Here is a 24867-nt window from a genome sequence, read left to right as displayed (position 1 = left end):
CAAAAATAGTGTCTTACCAAAGTAGAAATTTTCCTCACTTAAATCAAGTTGTTAGCTACTATGGAAGTTCCCTTAAGTCATCACGCATGGAGAGACCAGGAATGCTTCTATCTTTCTGTGTTTCACTGTCCTCAGCCCCCATTCTATGCTCAAGATTACATCATGTTCCAGACAGATGCTGGGGCTCTGGCCACCACACCAAAATTTCAGATATCAGGAGGAGTAAAAGAACCCCTCCCCATTAAATCAATTCCTTTGATGAAATCTTTTGGAAATCCCATAATATCATTCGTCAGAGCTTAGTCACCTGTCCACATCCAGCCACAATGATGGCTAAGTCCCCTGCTAAAACCTGGAAATATATTATTAATGCAGAGAGAAGTATATTTGATAGGTAATGATCAGTCTCTGGCCACTATCTGTTTTCTCAAATGCTGCCTACATGATCGAAAATGATCAGTGTTTATAAATGGGGAGTGGAGTGGACCTGTGAAATAATAACAATGATTTATTTATACTATTTATTAAACACCTACCATGTTTCAAGTATCGTGCTGCCTTTGTGTATATTATCTCGAACTTCTACAATAATTCTTTGAATGAAGTAGTATTATCAATGTTTTAAAGAGGAGGGAAATGAGTCTCAGAGATATTAGAGTTGACTTGTTTCAAGAAATATAAAGTAATTGAGGTAGGGTTTGAATTCAGCTAGTTTGTCTCCGAAGCCTACTGTATTTTTCATTATACATGGGCCGCACTGAATATTCCTGCCCATATTCTTTTGTCTAATAATTACTGAGATTGCTCTAGCTTGATGTCATAATTTCCAGTGGCGTTTACATTATTCGTAATTATAGAATTGTCTAAATTTGGCTGCAATGACAATGACTACTAATTGATTCAAGCTTGTTATCAAGACCCCTAGAGATCCCGAGGTCAATTGGTAGCACAAGGAGGTGGTTCAATCTCAACAGGGTGTGAGTGCAAATAAAGTCACACTGACAGAATGTAGGCTTAACTCTCTAGTGCCCTCCACCTAAATAACACAGGACCTCAGCCCTCTGTAAAGCCTCCTGCCTAAGTATTTGTAGGATTTTTGCGTTGGGTTGCCCATGTTTAATTTTTGTCTCAAATCTTGAAATTTTACTCTACTTTTTTTATGGCAAAATAAGAGAGGCCAGCTGCAAGAGGCCAGGACTGTTATGCCTGTGGCACTTCCTCCACATGGAAGAAAATACCAGGAGTGCGAAGAAATATTCCTCTTTGCTCTCCATTCCTGCTACTGTCTTGCAGAGAACTTAAACAGGGTTGTGAGAGACCATTATCACAAGTGTTTTTTTTTTTTTTTATTTATTGAAAAAGCTCCTTTAAAATACCTACAGCTTCTCTGTTCTCCATAGGACTTAGACAGGAATCCAGTACAGATAAATCTATGTGATGATAGCTGCTGTACTATCATCACATAGATAAAAGAGTCAGAATTACTCTTTTTCTCCGACTCAGTCAGCTTTTATATTGCACTGTGTCTAGGGGCTTCTTCCTTTAGCTGAGTTTTCTCTCCCAGGATACTCCTTATTCTTCCAAGAAATAGACTTCTGGTAGGCTTGCTTTTCCAGTTTGTTTAACATGTGCCAAGATGTACAAATCAAGCTGAGAATCTTCTTTAGGTGCTTATTATGAAAAGTTTGCAAAAAATAAAATTCTTAGGGTTAAAATGGGCCTATAGCTGTATTTCTTAGACAAACTGCAATCTTCTCTTCCATAGCTTTGGCCCTCCTTTACATGGATGACCTCTAAATTAACATCTCTATCTCTGCCCTCCTCCTAGCTGCCTACCGGTTATCTTTATGTAGTTGTTCCTCTCAAGCACAACGTCAACCTTTCCAAAATCGAAATCATCAACTCTTACCTGTTATTCCTACAATTTGTTCTCTCCATTAAGTTTCTCTTTTATTTTAAAGGCTAATGATCCTAGCTGTTTAGGTCCCAGATTCTATCTGGGATACTCTTCCCCATAATCCCATTGTCAAAGTTTCCTTATTTCAGGATCTAATCCAATTTCCATCCTCCTGTATCTCTTTTGTCAAAATAAATCCCTTTCGCCTATATTCTCATAGCACTCTGTAATTCGTTAAAACATTGGCTCAATCTCTTTTGTATTAGATTTTGCCTCTCCTGATTTGTTTACAGAAATAAATGAGCATTTACTATATAAAGTATTAGATGTTCTATGTTTTTATTTAATCACCATACAAATCATTTTACAAGTAAACAATTAAAGCTATTTCCTCATCTGCAAAAGAAACAACTCTAAACCCAAATGAACCATTAATATCTTAAATATCTTAATATAGTATTTGATATAATAAATATCAGCTCAATAAATGTATTTTTATTTTGGCATTCTAGCAGTGTTTAATATATACTAGTATTCAGTGTTTGTTGAACTGAGTTGAGATAAAATGCAATTCAAATTTCATGAAAACTTTAGGGTATCCATTTCGTACAAGGTGCATTTTGAAGATTATGTTTGGCTCATATTTTTACCTTGTATTTTTTACAGTGAGAGATGGTAAAGGCAAAATATTTATCATCCTTTAGATCTCTCCAGACCACTAGAATAAAGTAATAGCAGTTATCAGGTATCGGCAGTAAACCTGATGTTAAAATTTCTCAAAACAATGTTCCACAAAAGAGGAAAAGAAGAGCTATTTTCATCAACCAGTAAGTCTCATGAAGGGCCTACTACCTATTTAAAAACTGCTTTATAAACTGTAGGATATTTTACAGTTGTGACATAGTCTCATTACTTTGGTGATTACTAACGAGTACAGCTACTGTTACTATATGGCTCTGTGCTAGTGCTACAGAAGTATACAAATAAATATATTCTGGAAATTAAGGTCTAGTTTGATAGGATATTGATAAAGCATGTCAAATAAAGCATATCAAATAGTGATAAAGCATATAAAATACAGTCATTGTTACATGACTGTAACAATGTTAGGTTTATGAACTCTGTAACTATTAACATGAGGAACCAGGGGCCTCTCCTAAGCGGAACCAGAGAAGCGTTTTTTAAAAAATAGCATCTGAGATGATTCTAAAGAGGAACTAGGGGGAGTGAGTATATCTCTGGATTGATTATCACGGTAATTTTTGTTCAGGAGGTGAGGGGAACAAAGCAGGGCTGTGTAAGTTCTGGTAAGAAAGCAGCAATTAAAAAAAAAAATTAAAACCCATGTAAATATTCACAATAGCCAAAGGGTGGAAGCAACCCAAGTGTCCATTAATGGATGAATGGATAGACAAGATGTGGTGTGTACACACACACACACACACACACACACACACGAATATTATTCAGCCTTGAAAAGAAGGAAATTCTGACACATGGTACAACAAGGATGAATTTTGTGGACATTATAAGTGAAATAAGCCAGACGCATAAGGACAAATACTGTATGATTCTATTTACGAGGTACCTAGTATTATCAAATTAATAGGGATAGAAAGTAGAACGGTTGTGGCCATGGGCTGGGAGGTGGGTGGCTGGAAATGGAGAATTAGTGTTTAGCGGATACAAAGTTTCAGTCTGAGAAAATAAAAAAGTTTTGGAGATGGACAGTGGTGATGAATGTGCAACAATGTGCTGTATTTAATGCCATTGAACTGCACATTTAAAAATGGTTAAAATGGGACATTTTATGTTAAGTATATTTCACCACAATTAAAAAAATGAAAGTAAAAAAATGTAAAAATAAAGAAGTGGTTGTTCAATAAAGGAGGGTTTGTATGACCTTGTCCTGTTAGAAACATTGTCTTAGATCCTGTTAGAAACATAGTCTGCCCACCAGCAGTGTTGACAAGCTGACTCAGGGTCCTGTTTCCTTAGAAACTACAGTTAAGATAAATGTGGAACGCTGTGTCTGAAAACCTTTTATCTGAATCTCTGCCCCTTGGTTGGAAATAGAGGCAGCTTTTCTGTCAAAGTGACCTACATTGCTCAGATTCTTTAAGTAAGAGAGATGTTCCAGTCTCACCGAAACAACATCAAACAGCAACATTTCTCAGTCTATTTTAAGGAACAAGATTTCTTGGTTTTATACCCCTGATGTTAATAAACAAAGGTAGTTTTTATAGGCTCACAACAGAATTGAAAAAAACAGTCTTTTGGCAGAGTGGTGTAGCTTTGAGATATATTCTGTTAAGAAAGGAAAAGAAAAAGAAATGATTGAGTCCACTATGGGACAAGGTTGCTTTCGGATTCAAGGACCCCATTTTCTTGTGTCTATCCTCCCTATTATTTACATGGTTTGGATTTGTTAATTTGGTGCATACATTGCTTTGCTTTGGGATATTAATATTTAAGATTACTAATCTAATGATGTTACACAGAAAAACCAATAAACTGTAAATTTCCTTACGTTATAACACAATTCACCTAAAATGTCTTTATATTTATAATGAAAGTACATTACTATGAAAACTGAAATTTCAAAAATGTCCACACATAATTTTAACTACTCAGTATTTTAAAATTATAATAAATTTTCAGGATATAAATTCTTAAATGTAAATAGCATTTTGTAAGTTGTAATTTGCGATACAACTGATCAGTGTTCCAGTGGTAACTTCGAAAACAAAAGTTCTTTGAAAATTTAAAGAATACTTTAGGAGGAGGATAAAAAGCCCAACTGAAAAGTTTATATACTTCAACTGAATCTACTTTCTATGAATGAAGTTTAAAACTAAGAAAAAAACTAAAAAGGAAATGCAGACTATTCCTTATAAAGAAGGCTACAAATTAATAAAAAGGCACAGCAGAAACAGTGTGACTCATCAGGCAATGCAGTTACAATATGGACACATTCTGCATAATGCAAGTCTTTACATTGTATGTATACCTGTGCACGATTTGATGACCCTTCAAAGAAGAGTTTCTCTGCGCCTGGGCTGGTGGTGGGTTGGGTACAACAAAGGAGTTGAAGGTGAAAGCCAGTAAGTACACTGCACTATTCTTACAGCTCTGATTAGGCAAGTTTCTCTCTCACAAAACCCGCTCACTAGGTATGAATTACTATGCGACAGACCACAAACTCTCTAATTAGTAGCAATACGACTTTCAGAAAAAGATATAGAGCACATAATTCCAGGCTGAAATCAATGTTTGTGACAAAGTCGCACTCTGCACATAAATTTGCTACTAAATAGCCAGGATTTAAGAGACTTGAAAGGTCCTGTCGGTGGCTATTATGACTTGCGGAAATGATAAAGATAGTTTGATCAAAACCAAAGCAGCTAACAGAGCGGAGGCTGTTTTTAGTTCATTTTGATTTAATTTGCTGCCTGGATTCCTTATATAAGGCCAAGATTTAACTTTGAGAACTTGTAAGGGTGGAGTAGGAAGTCATTACCACGAATACGCACCAGCTGAGCTGAAACACAAATATCCCTCCGTAAGAAATAACCCTCTGCCAATGAAGGAAAGGGACTTCGGCACCTAATGCGTACCAAGTGATCTCTCAGACATGGTCTCATTTAAGAATCTCTGAAGGATTCGATGAAAGCGGAACTGGCCTGCTGGCCTAAAAAAAGCACGCTGCTCTGCTGTCTCACGTAAATGAGAAAAATGACCAGTGTGTGGAGTGGAAGGGTAGGCAAATAAATAGAGGAGGGACGAAGGAAGCAAAGAAAGATACATTTGGGGAGAAAAAAACAAAACAAAACAAAAATAGATAACCAGGTATTTTTCAACCAAAGTAAGAGAGTTCTTGCAGAACTAGGCAGTCTGCAAGTAATCTAAACTCAGGAAATAACCTCTTTGAAACGAACAAACTTACTTCTGAAAAACATGCGCGTCCAATAACATCCCCAAACACGTGGCGGGGGTGGGGAAATCGGTCGCAATACCAGGCGACACTCTAAGTCCCATCATCCTGTTCGGCAGTTAAACTGAGATGTTCAAGGGCGAGTCGGCGCACTGGGTGCCGGGACTTGTGGTTTTTGCTCCTGCACCTCCCCGCGGGTTTGCGACGTTTAGCGACCATCGCGCCTGCGCCAGCGCCGGCAGAGAGGCTGGGGCAGTGGCGGCTCGTGCCGGGTGATGCTAGGCGGCTCCCTGCGCTCCAGGCTGTTGCGAGGTGTGGGTGGGAGTCGCGGGCAGTTCGGGGCGCGGGGTGTCCGCGAAGGTGGCGCAGCCATGGCGGCAGGGGAGAGCATGGCTCAGCGGATGGTGTGGGTGGACCTGGAGGTGAGTGAGGTCGGTGTGGGGGTGAGGGAAGGCGAGTGAGGTTTCGCGCGTGGACCGAGTAGCTGAGCCTGTCCGGAAAGAGCGACGGGCTTCTGGGTCCCAGGTGTGGCAAGTGAGTGCCGCCCGAGTGTGGGCGGCGCAGGGCAAGTCAGGGGGCAGGAGTCCTGCGGGTGTTTGGGACTATGCTGTTTTGTGAGGTTTCTTTTCAAAAGGGAGGCGTCATCTATATGGCTGTTTCCCGCCCCCCCCCTCCCCCCGCCGCCCTCCTAGTTCCCCCAGATGTGAACCTCTCTAACTCTCTGGTACCCCTGGGGCTTGGGGTCACAGGTGTAGGGGTGAGGACAGCGGTTCTGCTAGACTCCACTTCCCCAGCCTTACAGGACCCTAGGTTGTTGGAGCTAGATGGGACTCTGGAGATGACTCAGCTTTAACTCTCTTTCCATAAACTAGAAAACTGAGGCCCGTAAAGAGGATTCAGCTCATTCAAGGTCATACTGTTAGTGAGCATCTGAGTTGGAACTAGAACCCGGTTCTCTTTCCTTTAGATTTTCCATACTCAGGCCAAGGACTCTGTCCTTTCTCCAGCCTCAGTTTTCTCATATATGAAATGGGGATAATAACAGTACTTTCTACATTTGATTGTGATGACGATCAAGTGGTTAATTAATTAATATGAAACCTTTGTAAACTCTGCAGAGATGTAATGATGTTAGTTATCTAACGCTTCCGAAATTGAATGCTGTCAGCACTCAATTTTGCTTACTTTGCATTTGTCCTAGAGTAGAACCAGGTTGTTTGACATATAGCAGGTTTTTGCTAAGTGTTTATTGAATAAATGACTAATGTTTAGTACCTTGAGGGCTTTTCTGTCCTGCTATGGGATATAAATTGAGTATGCTTGAGAGAATTCCTGTTAAATAAACTTTGTTAAAACAGGCCAGAAAGGTGGTTTTGTGTGTGTTATATATTTCTTTTTTATTGCAGATGACAGGATTGGACATTGAGAAGGACCAGATTATTGAGATGGCTTGTCTAATAACTGATTCTGATCTCAACATTTTGGCTGAAGTAGGTGGTGCCCTGTAATATAACCATACTGTTTAGTGTATATGAGAAATATAAAGATCGTTTTCCCCATCTCTTTATTTAAAAAATAAGAAAACCGAGGTTCCATATAGATGAAGGTACAAAGTAATGTGCTAAGTCATGGTGGGATTGGTACTAGAACCAAACTAATCCAGTTCACAGCCTAGTTATTTTTCAATAAGCCATGCCAAAAATTATAGAAACAAATGCTATCATTTACTGTGTGCCAGGCATAGCCCTTAAGTACTTTACATGTATTTAATCTTAATCCTCACAATGACTATAAGGTAGGAACTATTATACTCATTTTATAGAGGAGGGCATTTTGGCACAGAGATGTTGGGTAATTTGCCTAAGGCCACCTGACTAGTTATTAGGGGAACCAGGAATTTAACCCAGACATTCTGAGTAAAGTGCTCTTAGTCAATAAGACAATAATCTATAGTCCCATCAGGATTGGTGACTCATGCTGGAGTTGACACTTTTATATCATAACTGTAACTTTAATTTGACTCTATATATTTAGTTTTTGCTTTTTCAACTATGATGTGTGATTCTTCTAGATCTGTATCAAGATGTTAGAAATTCTGCTGATGCAGAATCCTAAAACGTTCTCTTGTTGACATATTGGGCATGATTAAAGTTTTAATGTGCTGCCTTTAACTGAAACATTAAGTAAAACAAATAAAACACACCTGTTGCCTTTTGGCCACTCACGAAACATTTAATAAGTGTGTGACAGCATCTGATTGGTAGAGGGTAAAATCCCTGGCCTTGAATAACTCATTGTCAGCAATATTCAGAGGCAGTAAACTGTGGAATAGGAACACAGTATGGATGTTTGTGGGAAAGATAATCTTCTTAAAATAAGTCCCCAGAGGGTAGGATTGATATTTTACTGGCACTGGATAAATTTTATAAATCCGTAGTTAAGACTACACTTATTTTCTTGGGTAGATAAAAGAGAGGAGAAGGCATTTGTAGATGAATTGCTACTAATTGCGTACTAGGCTCACATCTTGGACTACCTCCTGATATATCAGCTGGAGGAGAATCATGAGACTTTGTATTTCTCATCATAACAACTAGCTTTTTAAACAACTATATAAATAAAGCCCTGAGTTTTAGGGTTTTTTGTTTGTTTGTTTGTTTGTTTTTTTGTCACTTGGAATTTACTAGGATGAATAGTGAAGAGAAGTGTCTTTATTTTACCAGCTCTAATTACTCTTGACTAAAGAAGAATTTCTCCCTTAGACTATTGATATAATGTGAAATACTGACAGTTTAATGGACCAGTTAATTGATATGTACCCTGGAAGAAATTTGGGTCTGTGTTCACCAACTGCAGATGAGTGCCACATTTGTAAATGGACTCAGATGAGGATAAGGATGTTAAAAAAAATGCTGAGGGGCTGTTGGCACTTAAGTGTCAGTGGAAGATAAGTTTTATTCTTGTATATGAGTCTGAGGGAAAATGTCTTATGATAGTAGAAGAACAAACATCCTACTTTGAAAATTTTTTGTGGATAGCTTAATGTGCCAAACTGGGATCTAGAGTAAGTTATGCAGCCTTCGATTGATAGTAGTTTGCTTTTTCCACTTTAGTGTGTTAGAATTGTTTTTGACAATGTGAGGTTTTGGGTTTTTAAAAAATATGTTATCAGAGCAATTTTTTTGCTTCATGGAGATTGCCATTACCAGTTTTCTTGTTTAGTTAAAACTCCTTGTTGTAGGATGTCAGGCACATTTTAGTCAAATTCTAGCTATTCCTCTCAGTGATTGCAAACTGTTTTACCACCTTAGTAGTAATGATACCTTGGATTTATAGTACTTGTAGAGAGTTCAAAGAACTTTCATGTCTCTAATGTTTTTTATCCCTTTGAGGGACGGGGGCAGTTTGTTATCTCCATTGTACAGGAGGAGAAATTAAGCCCAAGGTGACTTGCTCTAATGCCACAAGTCCGGCTTCTCTTACTTCTGGGACTCTATCTAAGAGACAGTTGAATGTTCTATTAAATGGAGCTGAGAATTCGAGGGCTATTTTTTTTTTTCCCCCAGATGTCACCTTTTTAATTCCCTAATATAAAAATATTGTTAAACAGTATAACTTTATTCAAAATATATGTATAGTAAGCCATTGTTTTCTTTGCCCTGTTCTGCCCCATTCTACTCTCCCAAGTTTGTGTATTTTCTTGGTATTTTGTATGCATATATAAGTAAATGTTTGTATTTTTTTAAACAAGTACAAGTGAAATCATGTATGTGTATCTATTGTTGAGCAATTTTTTTTTTTTTCACTTGGCAGTATGGACACTTTTCAAAATGAACTCAGAAGTTGGCAAGCTTTTTCTAAAAAAGACCAAATATTAAATATTTTAGGTTTAGTGTGCTACCTACCTCTCTGTTACATGTGTGTTTATTTTACAACCTTTTAAAATGTAAAAAGCATTGTTAGCTTGCTGACTGAAAAAGTAAAAGCCACATGTGGGCTATGGTTTGTTAACCTTTGATAGATATCTATTTCCTCTTTTAGTAAGCATTTCAGTTTTTAGGTGTTTGTGTGTGTGTGTGTGTATGTATGTATATATGTATATACGTGTGTGTTCATTTATTCTTTTTTGCCGTAAACAGTGTTAGAATGAAGACCGCTTTTAGAGTTAACAAAGTACCCTCATCTCTTACTTTCTCCGGTGTACGTGTGTGTGTGTGTGTGTGTGTGTGTGTGTGTATTTATATTTAATCCTTAAAGAAGCTTAAACTTTACCTTAGAAATCAAGGTTGTCCCTGTTGATTCTGGATGACTAATGGCTTTTCTCGTCCCCAGGGTCCTAACCTGATTATAAAACAGCCAGATGAGTTGCTGGACAGCATGTCAGATTGGTGTAAGGAGCATCATGGGAAGGTAACATTACCAAATGACAGGATTGCTGCTTTGGGGATCAGTAACAACATCTGAATCCTATACCATTGTTGGATGGTATTTTAAGAAAGGGTTAGAGGAAGATTGCTTGGCAAGCCTGGGAAACTGCTTGCTTGTTTACTTTTCATCTCTGGGACCTCTTGAGATCATCTCCTGAATGTCCTCCCTTTTGCTCTCCTACATCCAGTCTGTCACGAACGCATTGTGGATTGTCAAGTATTGCTCAAGTCAGTCTTTTGGATAAGGTTAGACATCAACTTTCAGAGAAGGGGGAATGCTGCTCTCCTGCTAATAGTTGTTTCTTTCCAGAGATTATATGCTTGGACTGTGAGCACCATCTTTTTTGACTGGAGATGCTATTAACAATCAGGCACATAGCTTCTTTGACTTGGATTGTTTAAGAAAAAATCCGTGCAAAGATGGCAGTTTCAGTTTGAACTTGGCCTCTGTAAATGGTTCATTCATGGTTGTATTTGGCCGTTTTAGAAGTAAAGTTTTGTTTCTGGATGCCTTTGAAAACTGACTTCATGTGTTTCTGGTGGGGTTTGGGGATTCTCTCTTGCAGTCTGGTCTAACCAAAGCAGTGAAGGAGAGTACAATGACCTTGCAGCAGGCAGAGTATGAATTTCTGTCCTTTGTACGACAGCAGACTCCTCCGGGGCTCTGTCCACTTGCAGGTAAAATCCAATCCTACATATGCCTTGTAGATAGTCTTCCATTGTAGTGGTTCAAGAGACTGCAGTTCCAGAAAGATCAGCCAAGACCATCGTGTCTTCCACTTACCCTGATGGATTATACATCTTTTGTATTCAAGTATCCTTGTATAATTTGTGCATAAATATTGGGAAAATGCCCTGACAGCTGACATGAGATCTGGGTACTCAGACTAACTATAAAGTTTTTCCCCTTATTTTTATTATGGAGAATTTTCAAATGTACAGAAAAGTTGGGTTTAGTAATTGTTAAATTAACATTGTGCCATGTTTGTTTTACCTATTTTTTGTTGGACATTGCAAAGTAAATTATAGGCATTGTGATAACTTTTTTCCTAAGTACTTCATCAAACATTTCCAAGAATAAGGACATTTTCTTATGTAACCACAATATCATCACATTTACGATAATTAAAAATAATTCAGTAACATCAGCTGATATCTAGTCCACACCCAAAATGTCTAATTGTTTTTGAACCATGACTCCATCAAGGCTCATGCATTGTTTTATTTGGTTATTACGTCTCTTTAGTCTCAATCTAAAATGTCCACCTGTATTTTTGTTTCCTTGTGACAATGACTTTTTAAAGAAACCAGGCCAGTTCTACCAGAATTTTGAAAGCACTGCCATGTCATAGGAAAGTTGATTTTCTATGGAGGTGTATTTGTATTTGTATATGTAAATAGATGTCGTAACTCTTTATAAAAAGAGTTTTGACTTTAAGTACTAGAGCATATATTGTATAAATTTTCCTCCTAGCCTTGTAGCTGGTGTCTATATTAAAGTTCTCATTTAAAATTTAGTATTTTTAATATAAACTGTATAGAAATATGAATATGAATATAATTTGTTAAAATTGGAATGTAAATAAAGGTTTATTAACTTATGTGATTCAGTTACATTATTAGTGTTAGTGGTGTGGATTTTGTGACACTGGGAGACAATTTGCACATCTGGTATGATACAAAAAAAATAACAAATAGATTTGTGTATCATTTTAGGTATGTGGAATGATTGATTTATCCTTTTGTCCATAGACCATTTACAAATTTATTATGAGCTAGAGTGACTAAATCCTCAGAAATTATACTCATAATCTAATCAGAGGCACTCAAACCTGAGATACTTTTAGGACTTGTTTGAACTATAAAAAAATCATCTCCATTTCAATACAGTTTATGAATTTTATATCTTGTTGTATATTACTAGAAATACACAGATGCAGTATACTTCGTGTCTTTCTAGGAAATTCAGTTCATGCAGATAAGAAGTTTCTTGACAAATACATGCCCCAGTTCATGAAACATCTTCATTATAGAATAATTGATGTGAGCACTGTTAAAGAACTGTGCAGGTAAGGGCTATATTTAGGAACCATTAAATTTTCTCATTTAGCATGTTTTAATTGAGAATTTGTGGAAATTGACTACAGCTGTAAAACTGAGGGTGCCAAGTGGGTATATAACTTTCTCATCCCGTACTCGCTTGGATGGGATCATCATTCATTCTGGACTGGTGAGAACTGGGGGAAACAGTGTCAAAAATTTCTCATATAAATTTCATTAATCTCGAAAATTTATTGAGTACCCATTCTATGCCATGTATTGGCCTATGTGCTGGGAACATATAGATGAAAAGCCCTTAAGTAGCTTAGAATTTAGGGGGTTGACACGTGTTAAAACCCTACAAATATACTGTGTAATGACTCTAATGGAAATATTCATATAGCATCTTGAGGGCACAAAGGAGTGAGCTGGAGTGAGGGGAATGGGAAAACTTTACATAGAAACTAGCTTTTAAGTTGAGATTTAAAGAAGAATGCAAGTTTTCCAGGTATTTAAGTGAAAGAGCATTCCAGAGAACGGGCAGAGGTATAAAGGTATGAAAGAGGAGGAAGAGAAGAGCAGAACATGTTCAGGGAATTACAAATAGTTTATTAATGCTGGAGTGCAAAGCATGAGGTTGGAAAAAGTGGAAGATGAGGCCCAGTTATGAAGGGCTTGTATGCCATGCTAAGGACGTTGAAGTTTATCTTGATCGGGATGGAGTCTCTTTGAGAAGTTTAAGTAGAGGAGCGAGTGATATGATTAGATCATTCTGATTAGAAAATGACAAGAAAAGAGGGAGATAAGAAAGAAGACTTTTGCATCATCCGGGAGAGAAGAATGAGCTAGAGAAATGGCAGTTGGGTGGTAGAGAAGGGTATGGAGATAAGGTATTTGAGAAAGTTGGCTGGCAGTGAATACTTGAATTGAGTGAGGAAAAGGGAGGTATAAAGAGATTCTAGTGTTTCTAGTTTGGGCAGTTAGGTAGATGATGGAACTGTTTGAAGATAAAGGGGAAAATAAAAGTAGATTTGCTAGATGGAGGAAGGGAGGTGTTGAGGATGATGAGAATGGTTTTATGTAATTGAATTAGAAGTGTCTGATGGATTTTCAGGTGGACATGTCTCCAACAGGCAACTAGTTGGCTATCCATGACAAACTCAGGAGACGGCTAGGCTGGGCTTAACAGATTTAGGAACCTTGGTTCATTGGTGAGCTTGCCTAAAGAGAATATAAGAATGAAGAGAGGAGAGGGTGGAAGATAGAGGCCCAGGCAATGGGGCAACTTGATAGTCACAACCTGAATCCCTTTTTTAGTGTTCATAAATTACATGAAGGAGGTAATTATTCAGTGTATTTGAGACATTTTCCTTTGAGAGTTCCATTTTTTGCTGTGTGTAGACGCTGGTATCCAGAAGAATATGAATTTGCACCAAAGAAGGCTGCTTCTCACAGGTAAGGTTGGGTCCTTCCAAATGCTTGGCAGTCTGACGTGCCAAATTCTCAACTGCTTGAAATAATATCTCCTTTTTCCCCTTGGGGGAAAACAAAGGAGAACTAGTATAAAGGTAACTTTCTTTTGTTAAGATTATCAGAAATTCTGGTCAAGATTCTAGCATTCCATTCTGAGATATGTAGGGTCTTATGTCTATTGCAGTTTTAAAACTTTTAGATAACTTAGTTTGTAGGTATATGAAACTGGCTAATTTTTCTAGTACCAAGCAGTATTTATTTTCTTCCCAGCAAGAATATGGACTTGTAGCCCTTTATAATTAGACTACATTGTGATTATTTGTATATACAGTTAGCCTAACTTTGACACTTTTTCATTTTTCAGATTGTTTCTTTTATGTTTGCAACTTTCAGTACAAGTACATAAGGAATTTAAAGATCTTATGTATTTAGTGTTCTCTTTTACTTTTTGATTTTGTCATCTTTCAGGAGGAACGTTGGTCTCTTTACTGAGCGCTAATTGTGTGCCAGGCTAGTTCTAGGCAAACACAGAAAGACCAAGTCCCTGCTCTAAAGACTGGCATTTTTTTTTTTTTTTTAATTGGACATACACGGACGACAGCACAGTAATACATGGCTAGAATATCTTATCTGAAACAGTTGGGATTTGGTGTGTTTTGGATTTCAGAATTTTCTGGGTTTTAGAAAGATAACAGTGCATCTGTAGTGTTTATCATTATATAAGACCCCTAATAAGTTCTGAGGAGGCACCCTGTAATCAAATACATTGATATTTCTCCAGTGAACCATATGGATATTCAAACCAAATGGCATTACCGATGACTATAAATAGCTTCATGTCAAGATTAGTCAGGTTTTGCCAAACAATGGGTTAACAAAAGTACTTTGGGTTTTCAGATCTTTTTTAGATTTCAGTATTGTGAACAGGATGTGGTGCACCTTGATTTAGCCACAGGTTTTTTTTGTTTGTTTGTTTGTTTTGACAGTTTCAGCTCTCTATGTATCCAAGACCTGGGAAGAAAGCAAAATTGTTGCCTTAACCACAGAAATAACTGTTGTAAAACTCTTACACTAAAGTTTGTGCAGTTTATTCCCAGAAGAGGCCCTTGGCCCATCATTCAGAGCTTATTGATTTACTTGCACATTGTTCTAATAATCTTGGTTACCTGATTTCTCAGACTACAACAGATGAGAAACAGCATGTTGGAGGAGAAGAAAGGCTGTTAGATGGAGGCAGGCTGCCACTGATTATAGCACAAATCATCACGAGAGAGGAGGTAGATCCTCTTTTATGGTTAGGTACTGTCTGATAATTGATGTTTATTATGATGCCTGAATCATGAGTTACATTCGAGTATGTCATTGTATTTTGGGATGTCATTAAGTATTGCACAGTGTTTCCCAGGCTGTGTTCCATGAGCCGTTAATAAGTTTTCCACAGATGTGGTTGATTAAGTTTTATAAATACCGTGTATATAGTACAACCATCTCTTGGAAATTCTCCATACACATCAGTACATTAAATGCTTTATAAAGTTTCAAAAAAGAAATTTTAATCTAGTTTTCCCTAAACTTATTTGACCCTGGAATTCTTTTTTTTCTGTGGAACACCTCACCATCTTATGGAAGTTTTGGGAAATTTTACTCTGTTATATCTTACACATTTTTTAAATCAAACTTTTTAAAAAATAACAAAGCACTTAAATTTGCTCTACTGAAATGTTCCAGTTCTTGGTGTCAGAGAGTGGCATTTACAGTAGTACCTGTTCTTAAGTTATTTTAAAAAGTTATGCTTTGTAAAATGATTATCATCTCCTGTTCTGGGGCATTTCAATTCAGTATAGTATGTTTGCTTGTAGGGCACTTGATGACATTAGTGAAAGCATCAAAGAACTTCAGTTTTACCGAAATAACATCTTCAAGAAAAAAACAGATGAAAAGAAGAGGAAAATTATAGAAAATGGGGAAAATGAGAAGACTGTGAGTTGATGCCAGTTCTCGTGCTGCCACTACATAGTTCTCTGGAAGCGACTTCTGGTGGTTTTTTTGTTGTTTACGCTGATTGCTTGGCAGAGCACCTTTTTTCAGTTAATTTGCATCTCCAGATTATTCAAGCAGACAGCACCTGAAATATTATTTTTCTCCTAACATTCTGTTTTCATTTATGACACAGCAGCTTCTTTGTAAAGTACCAGGTCATGTCCATCCCTTGGTACATATCTGCATTTGCTTTTAGACCTTTTTTTTTGTTGTTTAAAAAAAATAAAGCTAGTTCTATTGAAATGCAAACCTTTTTGTACCATCTATTCTTTAGTAGTTTGTTCATTGCAAAATGATGGCTTTTTCTTTTTTAACTGGTGTGGCTAATATTTATATTTTCATAATGCCACAAGGAATGGATTAAGTTTATGTTAAATAGGAAGTGAACTTGCTCTGTTTTGCTTTACAAATCATGAATAGAATAACTAGAGATTCAAGGAGTAAATTTCGGCTGATTGTTATTGAATTAACAGTTTGGAAATAACTACTCTTCACTACATTCAAGAAAGTCAAGCAAGCCATCAGACAAGAATTCTATAGGTCATACCTAAGATTTATTGCATAGATGTGACATACAAGGCCATCACTGTGCTAAGTTTATAGAATGTAGAGAGGTGGCTGCCCTAGGTTTAATGGTCCGTAAGTATTTGAGAAAGGGTTTCAGTTGGAATAGCTTAACTCCTAAGTTTGTGTATGTTAGAGCACAGTACTAAGGTGAGTCCTTAGCCCGAGGGTACATTAAAATCATTTGTCTGTAGAACATATCTCATTCTGCAAATGCCTCATTAAGAAATTAGAATTGGGAAGGGCCCACAGGTGACTTGTCTCCTTGAGACTGAAAGACATCTGTGGTGGTCTCAAATTACATCCCCAACTCGATCATGGCCATTATGTGAACATAGCAGTGTGATCCTAATGTGTGAGAGTTACAGATATAGAAATCACTAGACCGTAGATCAGAATTATCTCGTAATTTCATTTACTAAGTTGTTTTACTTACACAGCTTTGTGAGTGGAGAGAGACTTTAGTGTAACTTTTTCAAATGTGTAAATTAAGGCTCAAGTTCACAAGTATAGTAAGTGTGAGTCGATGAAAACAGGTCTGCTGACTTTTCTTACTGGTGTTCTTTCTACTGTTTAGAATGGCATGGGTCTTAGATCTTGTACCAACAATCAGTGTTTTGGAAGACAAGATTGCGTAGTAAAGAACAGGGCTCTTGAGTCAGATTTTGGGTTCATATCTGAACCCCATGACATACTAAGTGGTTTTCCAAGTTCACTTTTCTAAGCCGCAGTTTCCTTACCTATAAAACGAGAATGATGGTACCTAACTCAAAGAATTGTTAGAAGTCAGCTAAATACCACTCACATAGTTCTGAGCTCTGCTTGGTAGTGATAGTGAGTACTTAATGATAATGGATCAACTCCGCCCAGGATCTCTGGGGAAAGGTGTTATGAATGATTAGTTATGGTGGCTGGCATTATCTTAAATCCGTGTTCATTTAATGCCTGTGACTAACTGTACGATGCTGAGGACTGCTATAAACTTTACTAACAGCGTGACCTTGATTGGTGTAGTGCTTCTCACTAAATTTGGCAAGATAGTCTTTGTCCTTACTTGGCTCTCAGGAATGTTATAAATTCTAAGAATAGATATGAAAACACTGGGCTTGTGAAAGGTTCATAGGCAGCAGATACTACTATTAATGCCAAAGAATTTCTGCCACACAGCTGGCTGTTTATTCATCAGGTTAACTGAGCCCCACCATTTAGTTTTCTTAAGGATTTTAACTCCTGGGTTCATTTTAAATCTGTCAAGCAAATGGCCAGCTTACTCATTTAATTTTTTGTTCTGTATCTTCATTATGTACACAATTCTCTTTTACTCCCTAATGGAGCGTGTGTTAATTTTTAGTAAAATAATTGGCAGCCTGTGAGATAAGCAAATCTGGTCTGATGCAAGTCTGTATGAAGACATGATAGCTCAGTGATTAGTTCATTATTTATTATTCTGCTTATAAATAAGAGATATATATTTGTAGCACTGGTAACTGATTCACAGGGGATTCCTGAAGCTATGAAGTAATTTCTGTGAAATGAACTGCAATGCAAATTGATTTAAATATAACTCCAGCCTTCAAAATGATCAGTATGTTTGTTTAGCAGAGCTTGCCATTCCAGTGCTCCCGGGGGCTTTTCCTTTGGTGGTTCTTCTGTCTGTGCTGTAATTATCCAGCAAGCTATATTCTTAGGATCATCCAGATATATTTCCCCCGTATTAACTCATGAGGTGAATGAATCAATGCTGTGATGACAGTCTCCAGTCAAATTCTTTGAGTGCTCATGATAATCTAGCCGTTGTATTGAATACGTGGACAAGAAAAACCACCTTTTTTTCAGCGGTGTAGCCACAGGTATTAAGAATGGAACCTGAGACACCTGTATAGGTCTTCTCATTCACCTGACAATATATCCTCTTATTAATAAACCAGCTGACAAATTCATAGGGAAATTTATGGTTTCCTTTGGTAGAACTAGGGTTATTATATATATGTAAGCCTTAAAAATGTAAAGACTAGCTAGCTAGTCATAATGTTCAAGTTCAATTTTGTTGTTAAATAAAGTTTGACACATTGATTGCCTTGTGACGGTACCTGAAAGTCCTAAGTACACTCCAGTGCCCTAAGATCTTGAAAAATTAATAGGCAGCAAGGACAGTAGAAAATGGGTTGATGTTAAGATAAACCATCAGACTGTGGCAGATTGATGAGGGCAAAAGCTATTATGTCTACATAGATGAGGTAAAAGCTATTATGCTATCTGTTGCTACATGCTGTATTTCTATTGTGAAAATAGGTTTTAATTATTTGAGCAAAGTTCTTAATCTTATGTGGATCTTTTTCTTTTTACCCTGTGAGACCCACCTCATGTGGATCCTGATAAAACCATAGCGGTGCTGGAAGTGCAAATGAAGAGTTCCTCCTTAGCTGAGTATTTTCTGTTGCATAGAGGGAGGCTTGAAATTTTCTAAGAGGATCAATTTTAAATCTCAGCACACAAAAGAGTAACTATGTAGAGGTGATAAATTATTTAGCTTGATGGTGATTTTTCACGATGTGTACATTTATATAAAATCATTCAGTTGTATACCTTAAATATATTTCTATATGTCAGAGATATCAATAAAGTTTACATATGTTAAAGAGGCTGCTAAAAAGAAAGGATTAGATATCTTGATTCCACTAGAATGCAGGCAGATGTAACAGTTGCTTTCATAATTTATTTGTCAAGTTGAATAACAACTTGGTCTTCAGGGTAATTTAATCAGTTTAGTTTTTACCTGGGTTATAATACCACTGGTCTTCAGTGATAAAGAAAACAAGAGTCTCTCATCAGGAATAGCCCAAGAAAATGGGAAGGTTGGGGAGTGTGGAGCAAAAATATATTCTTGTGCAAATGAAAACATACCATGAACAGCCTGCAGAATCCTTGGGGACCCAGGGAAAGTTGCATAATTTGGGTTGTACGACAGTGTGAAAATACTTAACGCCACTGAACTCTATGCTTGAAATGGCAAAAACGGTATTTTTTTTATGTATTTTACCACAAAAAGATACACAGTTTGCTGCAACCCATTTTAAGAATGATCTTGTCTTAAGACTCTGTGTGTAATGAAACTCAGCTTGGAGCTGTGAACTCTGGGATCCTCGCTTGTGCCCTTGAGAAGAGGAATGGACAATTTAGGGCAGTGCTTTCTGTTATGTCAGCAGCAAAGTGGCATAAGGAATTGCTGGTTTTGCTTACAGACAAAGGAGATTTAACAAATTAATATTCTTTAGGCACATCCAACCTCCTTACTTCGAAATTCAGCCATGTGAGTTGGGGAGAGAGGTTTCTGAATTCTGAGTTAGGTGTACTTCCTGGATAATCTAGGTTAATAGGCTCATGTAGGCTGCCTTTGAATCTAGTTCTATGTTGTTTCTGTGAAAAAAACCTTCCATTTTGCATTCTATCTCACCAGCTCACAGTTGATATTGAGCAATAGAATTCATTGTTGAATTGGAGACTATACAGTTTTATACTTTTACTCATCTTGGTTGTACTCTGTTCAGATCATTAATTTATTTTTCTTATACACACTCTCATCTTTACTATTCTAGGGATTCTAAAATACTCTGTTATTCTATCGTCTATCTTTAAAATCTTTCGTGAGATAGTTTGACACGATAGCCCAATCATTTTACGTTTATATTTAACAACCAGCAGAAAGCAATTTCAGAAGAACTAAAAAGTAGGACAGATGTTAGAGATACTATGGAGAAAAGACCTAGCCCTCCCAGGGGAATAGGAGCAAAGATTGCTCTTGTTTGAACTATTTATGTTAAATATAAGCTTCCAAAAATGTGGGGATTGGCATTATATGCTTTAGAGCCAAGTCTTACTAGAAGACTTTTTTCCTTCCTCAGGTTATCATATTTGTTTTAAACATAGTAAAACATTTTAAAAATAGTAAAACGTTTACATTTGGATACTCTATAGAAATTGCCAACTTCTATTTTGCAAAATAAGGATGTTAAAAATACCATTTCCTATCATCACCATTTCATACAATATTTTAAAACATACAAAGGACATAATTTCAGAATAAAGGACAGGCACTTTACATTTAATACATTTAGCTTTATGAAAAATCCAATCGTGTCCTTATCTTTTGCATTGCACTTCTAGATTAAAAAAAACACCAATTTCATCCTGGGCTTATATCAGTTCCTAGATTGGAGTTTGGGAATCACTGGTGTATTTATGCCTGGGACTTCTGCTGAAAATGTTTCTGGAGGAGTAGAAGAGAGAGAAAGAAGTTGCATTCTATATTACCTAGATTATTCTTTTCTTTCTTTTTTTTTTTTGCAAACTATTAAATGAAAATATCTGGAAGATACCGACAAAGCCTTGTGGTTGAGATGAAATCGTGTGCTGTGTTAATGGTTGGAGCATCAAAGGAAGACAGTTTGTCCACGTGTTTCCTACCACTATTGACCTGTACGGTCTTTCTAAGTGATTCTAGGAATGCTGCTAATTCCTCAGTTATTAGAAACTTTGTTTTTCCAGTTTTGACACTCAAATTGGTTTTATGCGACCTTTAGCTATAGAGTCATTGATGTTTAAAATATTGCCTTTCTGAGAATGCATGGGGAGAGGGGACAGGTATGAGTTTTAAATTTATTTTAGAGTTTCAGATAGAGCATGAAAAATTTTAAAGTAATTTTATTTGAATTAAAACCTAAATCTAGTTTAAGTTCAAAGAATATAGAAAAGTGCTTCTATGGTTAATACTGGTTTTTGAGAAAAGCATACAAATAACTTTTAAACACTGAGTTACTGGAAGACCCTTGGGAATGGAGTGTCATAGACCACTGATAAAAAACAGTTCTAAAATTATATGGGAGAATGGCTCATCCTTTGGGAATTTCTCCTGTGAACAAATATACTTAATAAACTACTTAAATGTGATAGCACACATCCATGTCTCTGGAGAATTAAATTAGATAGTTGATAGGGAGAAATAACAATTTTATGATTAAGAATTCATTCTTTCACTTATTTCAGTACATATTTATTAAAGATTCTTATTTGTGCTGAATATTGTTTTAAAAATCGGAGATTCATCCAGGACTTTGACATATTTCTGCCCTCATAAAGTTTATGTTCCATTGAACAAGACAGATAGTCCATAAGTAAAAAAGTAATTGTGTTGTTAAATAAAAGGGTGCTATGGCAAAGGCAAACAGTGACGGGGACTGGGGAGGAGGAAGGGCTACTTTAAATAGGATGGTTACTGCAGGTTGCCTTGATTAGGTAACATGTTAGTTTAGTCCAGAAAGATGAGAAGGAGGCTGTAGGAGGCACAGAGTACTATTGCCTTGAGGTAGCAAAGATCTTAGTGTATGCTTGGAACTGTCAGAAAGTTTCATGGTTCAAAGTTCTTTGAAGCCAGTCACTAAGCGTAGCCCACATTTCAGGAGGGGGAGGGTTAACTCTACTTTCTGGAGAAGGTGTGGGGGGATCCGGAGAGTTATTTTGATATGAAATAATCATTTTTCCTGATTGTCTCTTGGGGCTGGTAAAGCGTAGAAGATGAAAGAGTGGACTCAGAGCTGATAGATACTCCAGGAGAATGTAAAGGGAAAAATGGTCAAAGGGAGCTCCCTTGGCTGATGAACTGTAGGAGCTGTCATGACTACAATTTTAGGTTTGTTTTTTTTAATGTGTTATTATTCATAACTTTAATGATATTTATTAAATGCTTACTATCTAACATCAGCATTAGTTAGCAAAGCAAAATTGAGAGAAATGGAGCATGTAAAGCTGCAGTAATAAACTGGTCGGTGGTTCTCAAAGAGCAGCTCTACAGCTCTCAGTCATCAATGAAAGGTGACAGGTGACAACCAAGACATATAAACCCCTCATAGTAATCCTCAAACATTCAGGAGGGATTTGAATTTCTTATAATAAAAGAAAAGGTTTTTCTTTTTTTTTCTTGCTCATTAGATCTTAAGGAAAAAGAACCCCAGGAGGCTGGAGTTTCAAGATTACTCATGATACATACAAGTTTTCCTAAAGCAAAATGAGTATAACATGATGAATCAATCAGGAATTACAATGTGAAACAGTCTTATTACATGGGCCTCCATTTGTTATAAAGTGTTAGTATTTTGGATACAGCACAGAGCCCAATAAGAAAAGAACTGTTTATGAGTAACTCAGAGGAACACAGAGCTCTTTGTTTGATGGTTGGCCACTTAGGTTTTTAAAATTTAATTTAATGTTTTATTATTCTTTTGTTTTTTAGTGGTAGTGAACTGCTACCAAAATTGCTAGTTCAAGGCTCATGATTTTTTTTTTTTTTTACTTTTTAAAAATTAAGTTTATTGGGGTAACATTGGTTCATACAATTATATAATTTTCAGGTGTACATTATGATTTGACATCTGGATATTCTAATGTATGTTTGCCACCTAAAGTCCAATTTCCTTCAGCTACCATATATTTGATCCCCTTTATCCACTTCACTCTCCCCCTACCCCCGATATTTAACCCCCTTTCCCCGTCTACCTCCCCACTCCTCCCCCTCCCCTTACTCTCTGGTAACCACTAGTCTATAGTCCACATCCATGAGTCTCTGTCCTGTTCATTTGTTGCTTTTAGGTTTATATCACACATAAAGTGATATATGGTTTCCAATATTTTCTGTCTGGCTTCTTTCGCTTAGCATGATTATCTCGAGGGCCATCCATGTTGTCGCAAATGGCAGTATTTCATCTCTTCTTAGGGCTGAGTAATATTCCATTGTATATATGTACCACAGCTTCTTTAGCCAATCATCTATCATAGGATACTTTGGTTGCTTCCATGTCCTGGCTACCATGAATAATGCTGCTATGGACATCAGTGTGCAAATACCTTTTCGGATATGAGTTTTCAAGTCTTCGGGGTAAATGCCCAGTGGAAGGATTGCTGGATCATATGGTAGATCAATGCTTAGTTTTTCTGAGGCACCTCCATATTGTTTTCCATAGTGGCTGCACCAATTTGCAGTCCCACCAGCAGTGTATCAAGGCTCATGAATTTGTTTTTTCATGAATTTTTAAAAGCTCTTGAGTGTATGCATTTAAAGGCTTATGAGATTTGGTTTTTGCTCAGGTTTTGTAAAAAAAATTTTTAATTTCCTTTTTGGTTTCCATATTTATTGAGTTGAATTAATTATACCTTACAGTTCATTCATGGCACATTATTATTGATCAATGCAAAAGCCTTCTTTTATATTATTACATTCCCCACCTCTACTTTCATTCCCAATCCTCAGTTCCTGTTTTATTGAATACATGTCCCTCCGTTCTACCTTTTTTATTCTTAATGTATATGATGCGTGTATATGTTTTAACTTGATATAAATTATATTATGATGTAAATCTCCCTTTACATCTTTTTAATGCCATACTGTGTTTATGAGGCTGTGTATATCACCACTAAGTAGACATTTAGCTTATTAAATATCATTTCTTTAAACTATTTCTTTACATGCACATTCCTCATTTTACTTACTGGTGCCACAACCATTACTGCCATGAATATCTTGGTACATGTGTACTTATGGTCTCGTACAAGAGTTTTCTCTGAGGTATATACCCAGGAGTAGGGTTTCTAGGTCATTGGGTATCTTCATACTTAATTTCTCTAATTAAGTACAGACATTTTCTCCATAATGGCTGCAACAGTTTTAATTATGACCAGAAATACAGTAGTACCATTTTCATAGATCTGTATCAATACTTGAAATTATATGAATTTATAATTTTTTCCATTTTATGTACATAAAATAGCATTTCCTTATTAAATTTGCACTTCTTTGAATATGAGTGAGTTTCTGTTTTCATATATATTGCAATTTTGTTTCTTCTGTAAATTGTTCATTTGTATGTATCCTTTGTCCATTTTTCAATGGGATTTTCTGTCTTTTCCTTAATGATTTTCATTTCAATTATTTACTCCCAATCTGTTATCCATATGTTGACTTTGTGGGCGGTGACCTTTAATTTTGTCATTGTAACATCTGTCAGTTTTCCTTCTTAAGGTTGGTTCTTTGAAAATATTGTATAAGAAATCGTTCTCTACCTCAAGATCATGAAGATATTCTATATAACCTTTTATTAGCTTTATATTTTAATTTGGCTTTTCATGTTTTGGCTTTTAATACAACTGGACTCCACATCTGTAGACTATGTGAGGTAAGGATCCAACTTTATTTTTTCTGGGGAGTGTGCAGTTTTCCATCTCTTTGCTAAATAATCCAATTTTTCCTACTGATTTATGAAACACATAGGAATAAATTTAACAGAAAGTTTACAAGACTATAATGGAGAGAAACTGACAAAACTGTATCGAAAGAAATTAAGGGATACTTAAATGGAGAGATATACAGGAAAGACTCAGTAAAATGTGAATGTCAATTTTCCAAAATATTGGACTACTCTTGAAGAAGAATGTGTGTGTGTGTG

At 36.6% G+C, this 24867-nt stretch overlaps 1 protein-coding gene and 1 long non-coding RNA gene across 4 annotated transcripts in view; one reads left to right on the top strand and one right to left on the bottom strand.

The window, feature by feature from the left end:
* Positions 1–5959, bottom strand: part of LOC111743263 — a 17812-nt gene extending 11853 nt beyond the window's left edge. Inside the window, exon 1 of the long non-coding RNA XR_002781616.1 lies at positions 5844–5959. This is a non-coding gene — a long non-coding RNA (uncharacterized LOC111743263). The remainder of the gene's footprint in view (positions 1–5843) is intronic.
* Positions 5960–5972: 13 nt separating this feature from the next.
* On the top strand, positions 5973–16060 carry REXO2 (RNA exonuclease 2). Of its 3 annotated transcripts, none has more exons than XR_002781614.1 (8): positions 6027–6253; positions 7238–7321; positions 10164–10241; positions 10825–10936; positions 12219–12327; positions 13700–13753; positions 14950–15048; positions 15631–15768. XR_002781614.1 is itself a non-coding variant. In XM_011365368.2 (7 exons), exons 1-7 carry the CDS (start codon positions 6107–6109, stop codon positions 15758–15760), a joined length of 714 nt encoding a protein of 237 aa, XP_011363670.1. In that variant the 5' UTR covers positions 5973–6106; the 3' UTR covers positions 15761–16060. The 3 variants fall into 3 exon arrangements, 1 of the variants encoding a protein (XP_011363670.1); XR_002781615.1 differs by having other exon boundaries at positions 14950–15070; positions 15631–15761; XM_011365368.2 differs by lacking the exon at positions 14950–15048 and having other exon boundaries at positions 5973–6253; positions 15631–16060.
* The last annotated feature ends 8807 nt before the right edge of the window (positions 16061–24867 follow it).

The sequence above is a fragment of the Pteropus vampyrus genome, unplaced genomic scaffold, assembly GCF_000151845.1.
Source record: "Pteropus vampyrus isolate Shadow unplaced genomic scaffold, Pvam_2.0 Scaffold110, whole genome shotgun sequence".
Taxonomy (NCBI): domain Eukaryota; kingdom Metazoa; phylum Chordata; class Mammalia; order Chiroptera; family Pteropodidae; genus Pteropus; species Pteropus vampyrus.
The sequence above is the reverse complement of the archived record's forward strand: the minus strand, read 5'-3'. Positions and strand labels throughout refer to the sequence as shown.

What these genes read in the sequence shown, in the direction of transcription:
- REXO2 (XM_011365368.2), top strand. Translation starts at nt 6,107, where the DNA reads ATGCTAGGCGGCTCCCTGCGCTCCAGGCTGTTGCGAGGTGTGGGTGGG. An exon ending in ATCTCAACATTTTGGCTGAA is followed by an intron (nt 7,322 to 10,163) that starts GTAGGTGGTGCC and finishes TCTCGTCCCCAG; the next exon opens with GGTCCTAACCTGATTATAAA. An exon ending in GGGGCTCTGTCCACTTGCAG is followed by an intron (nt 10,937 to 12,218) that starts GTAAAATCCAAT and finishes GTGTCTTTCTAG; the next exon opens with GAAATTCAGTTCATGCAGAT.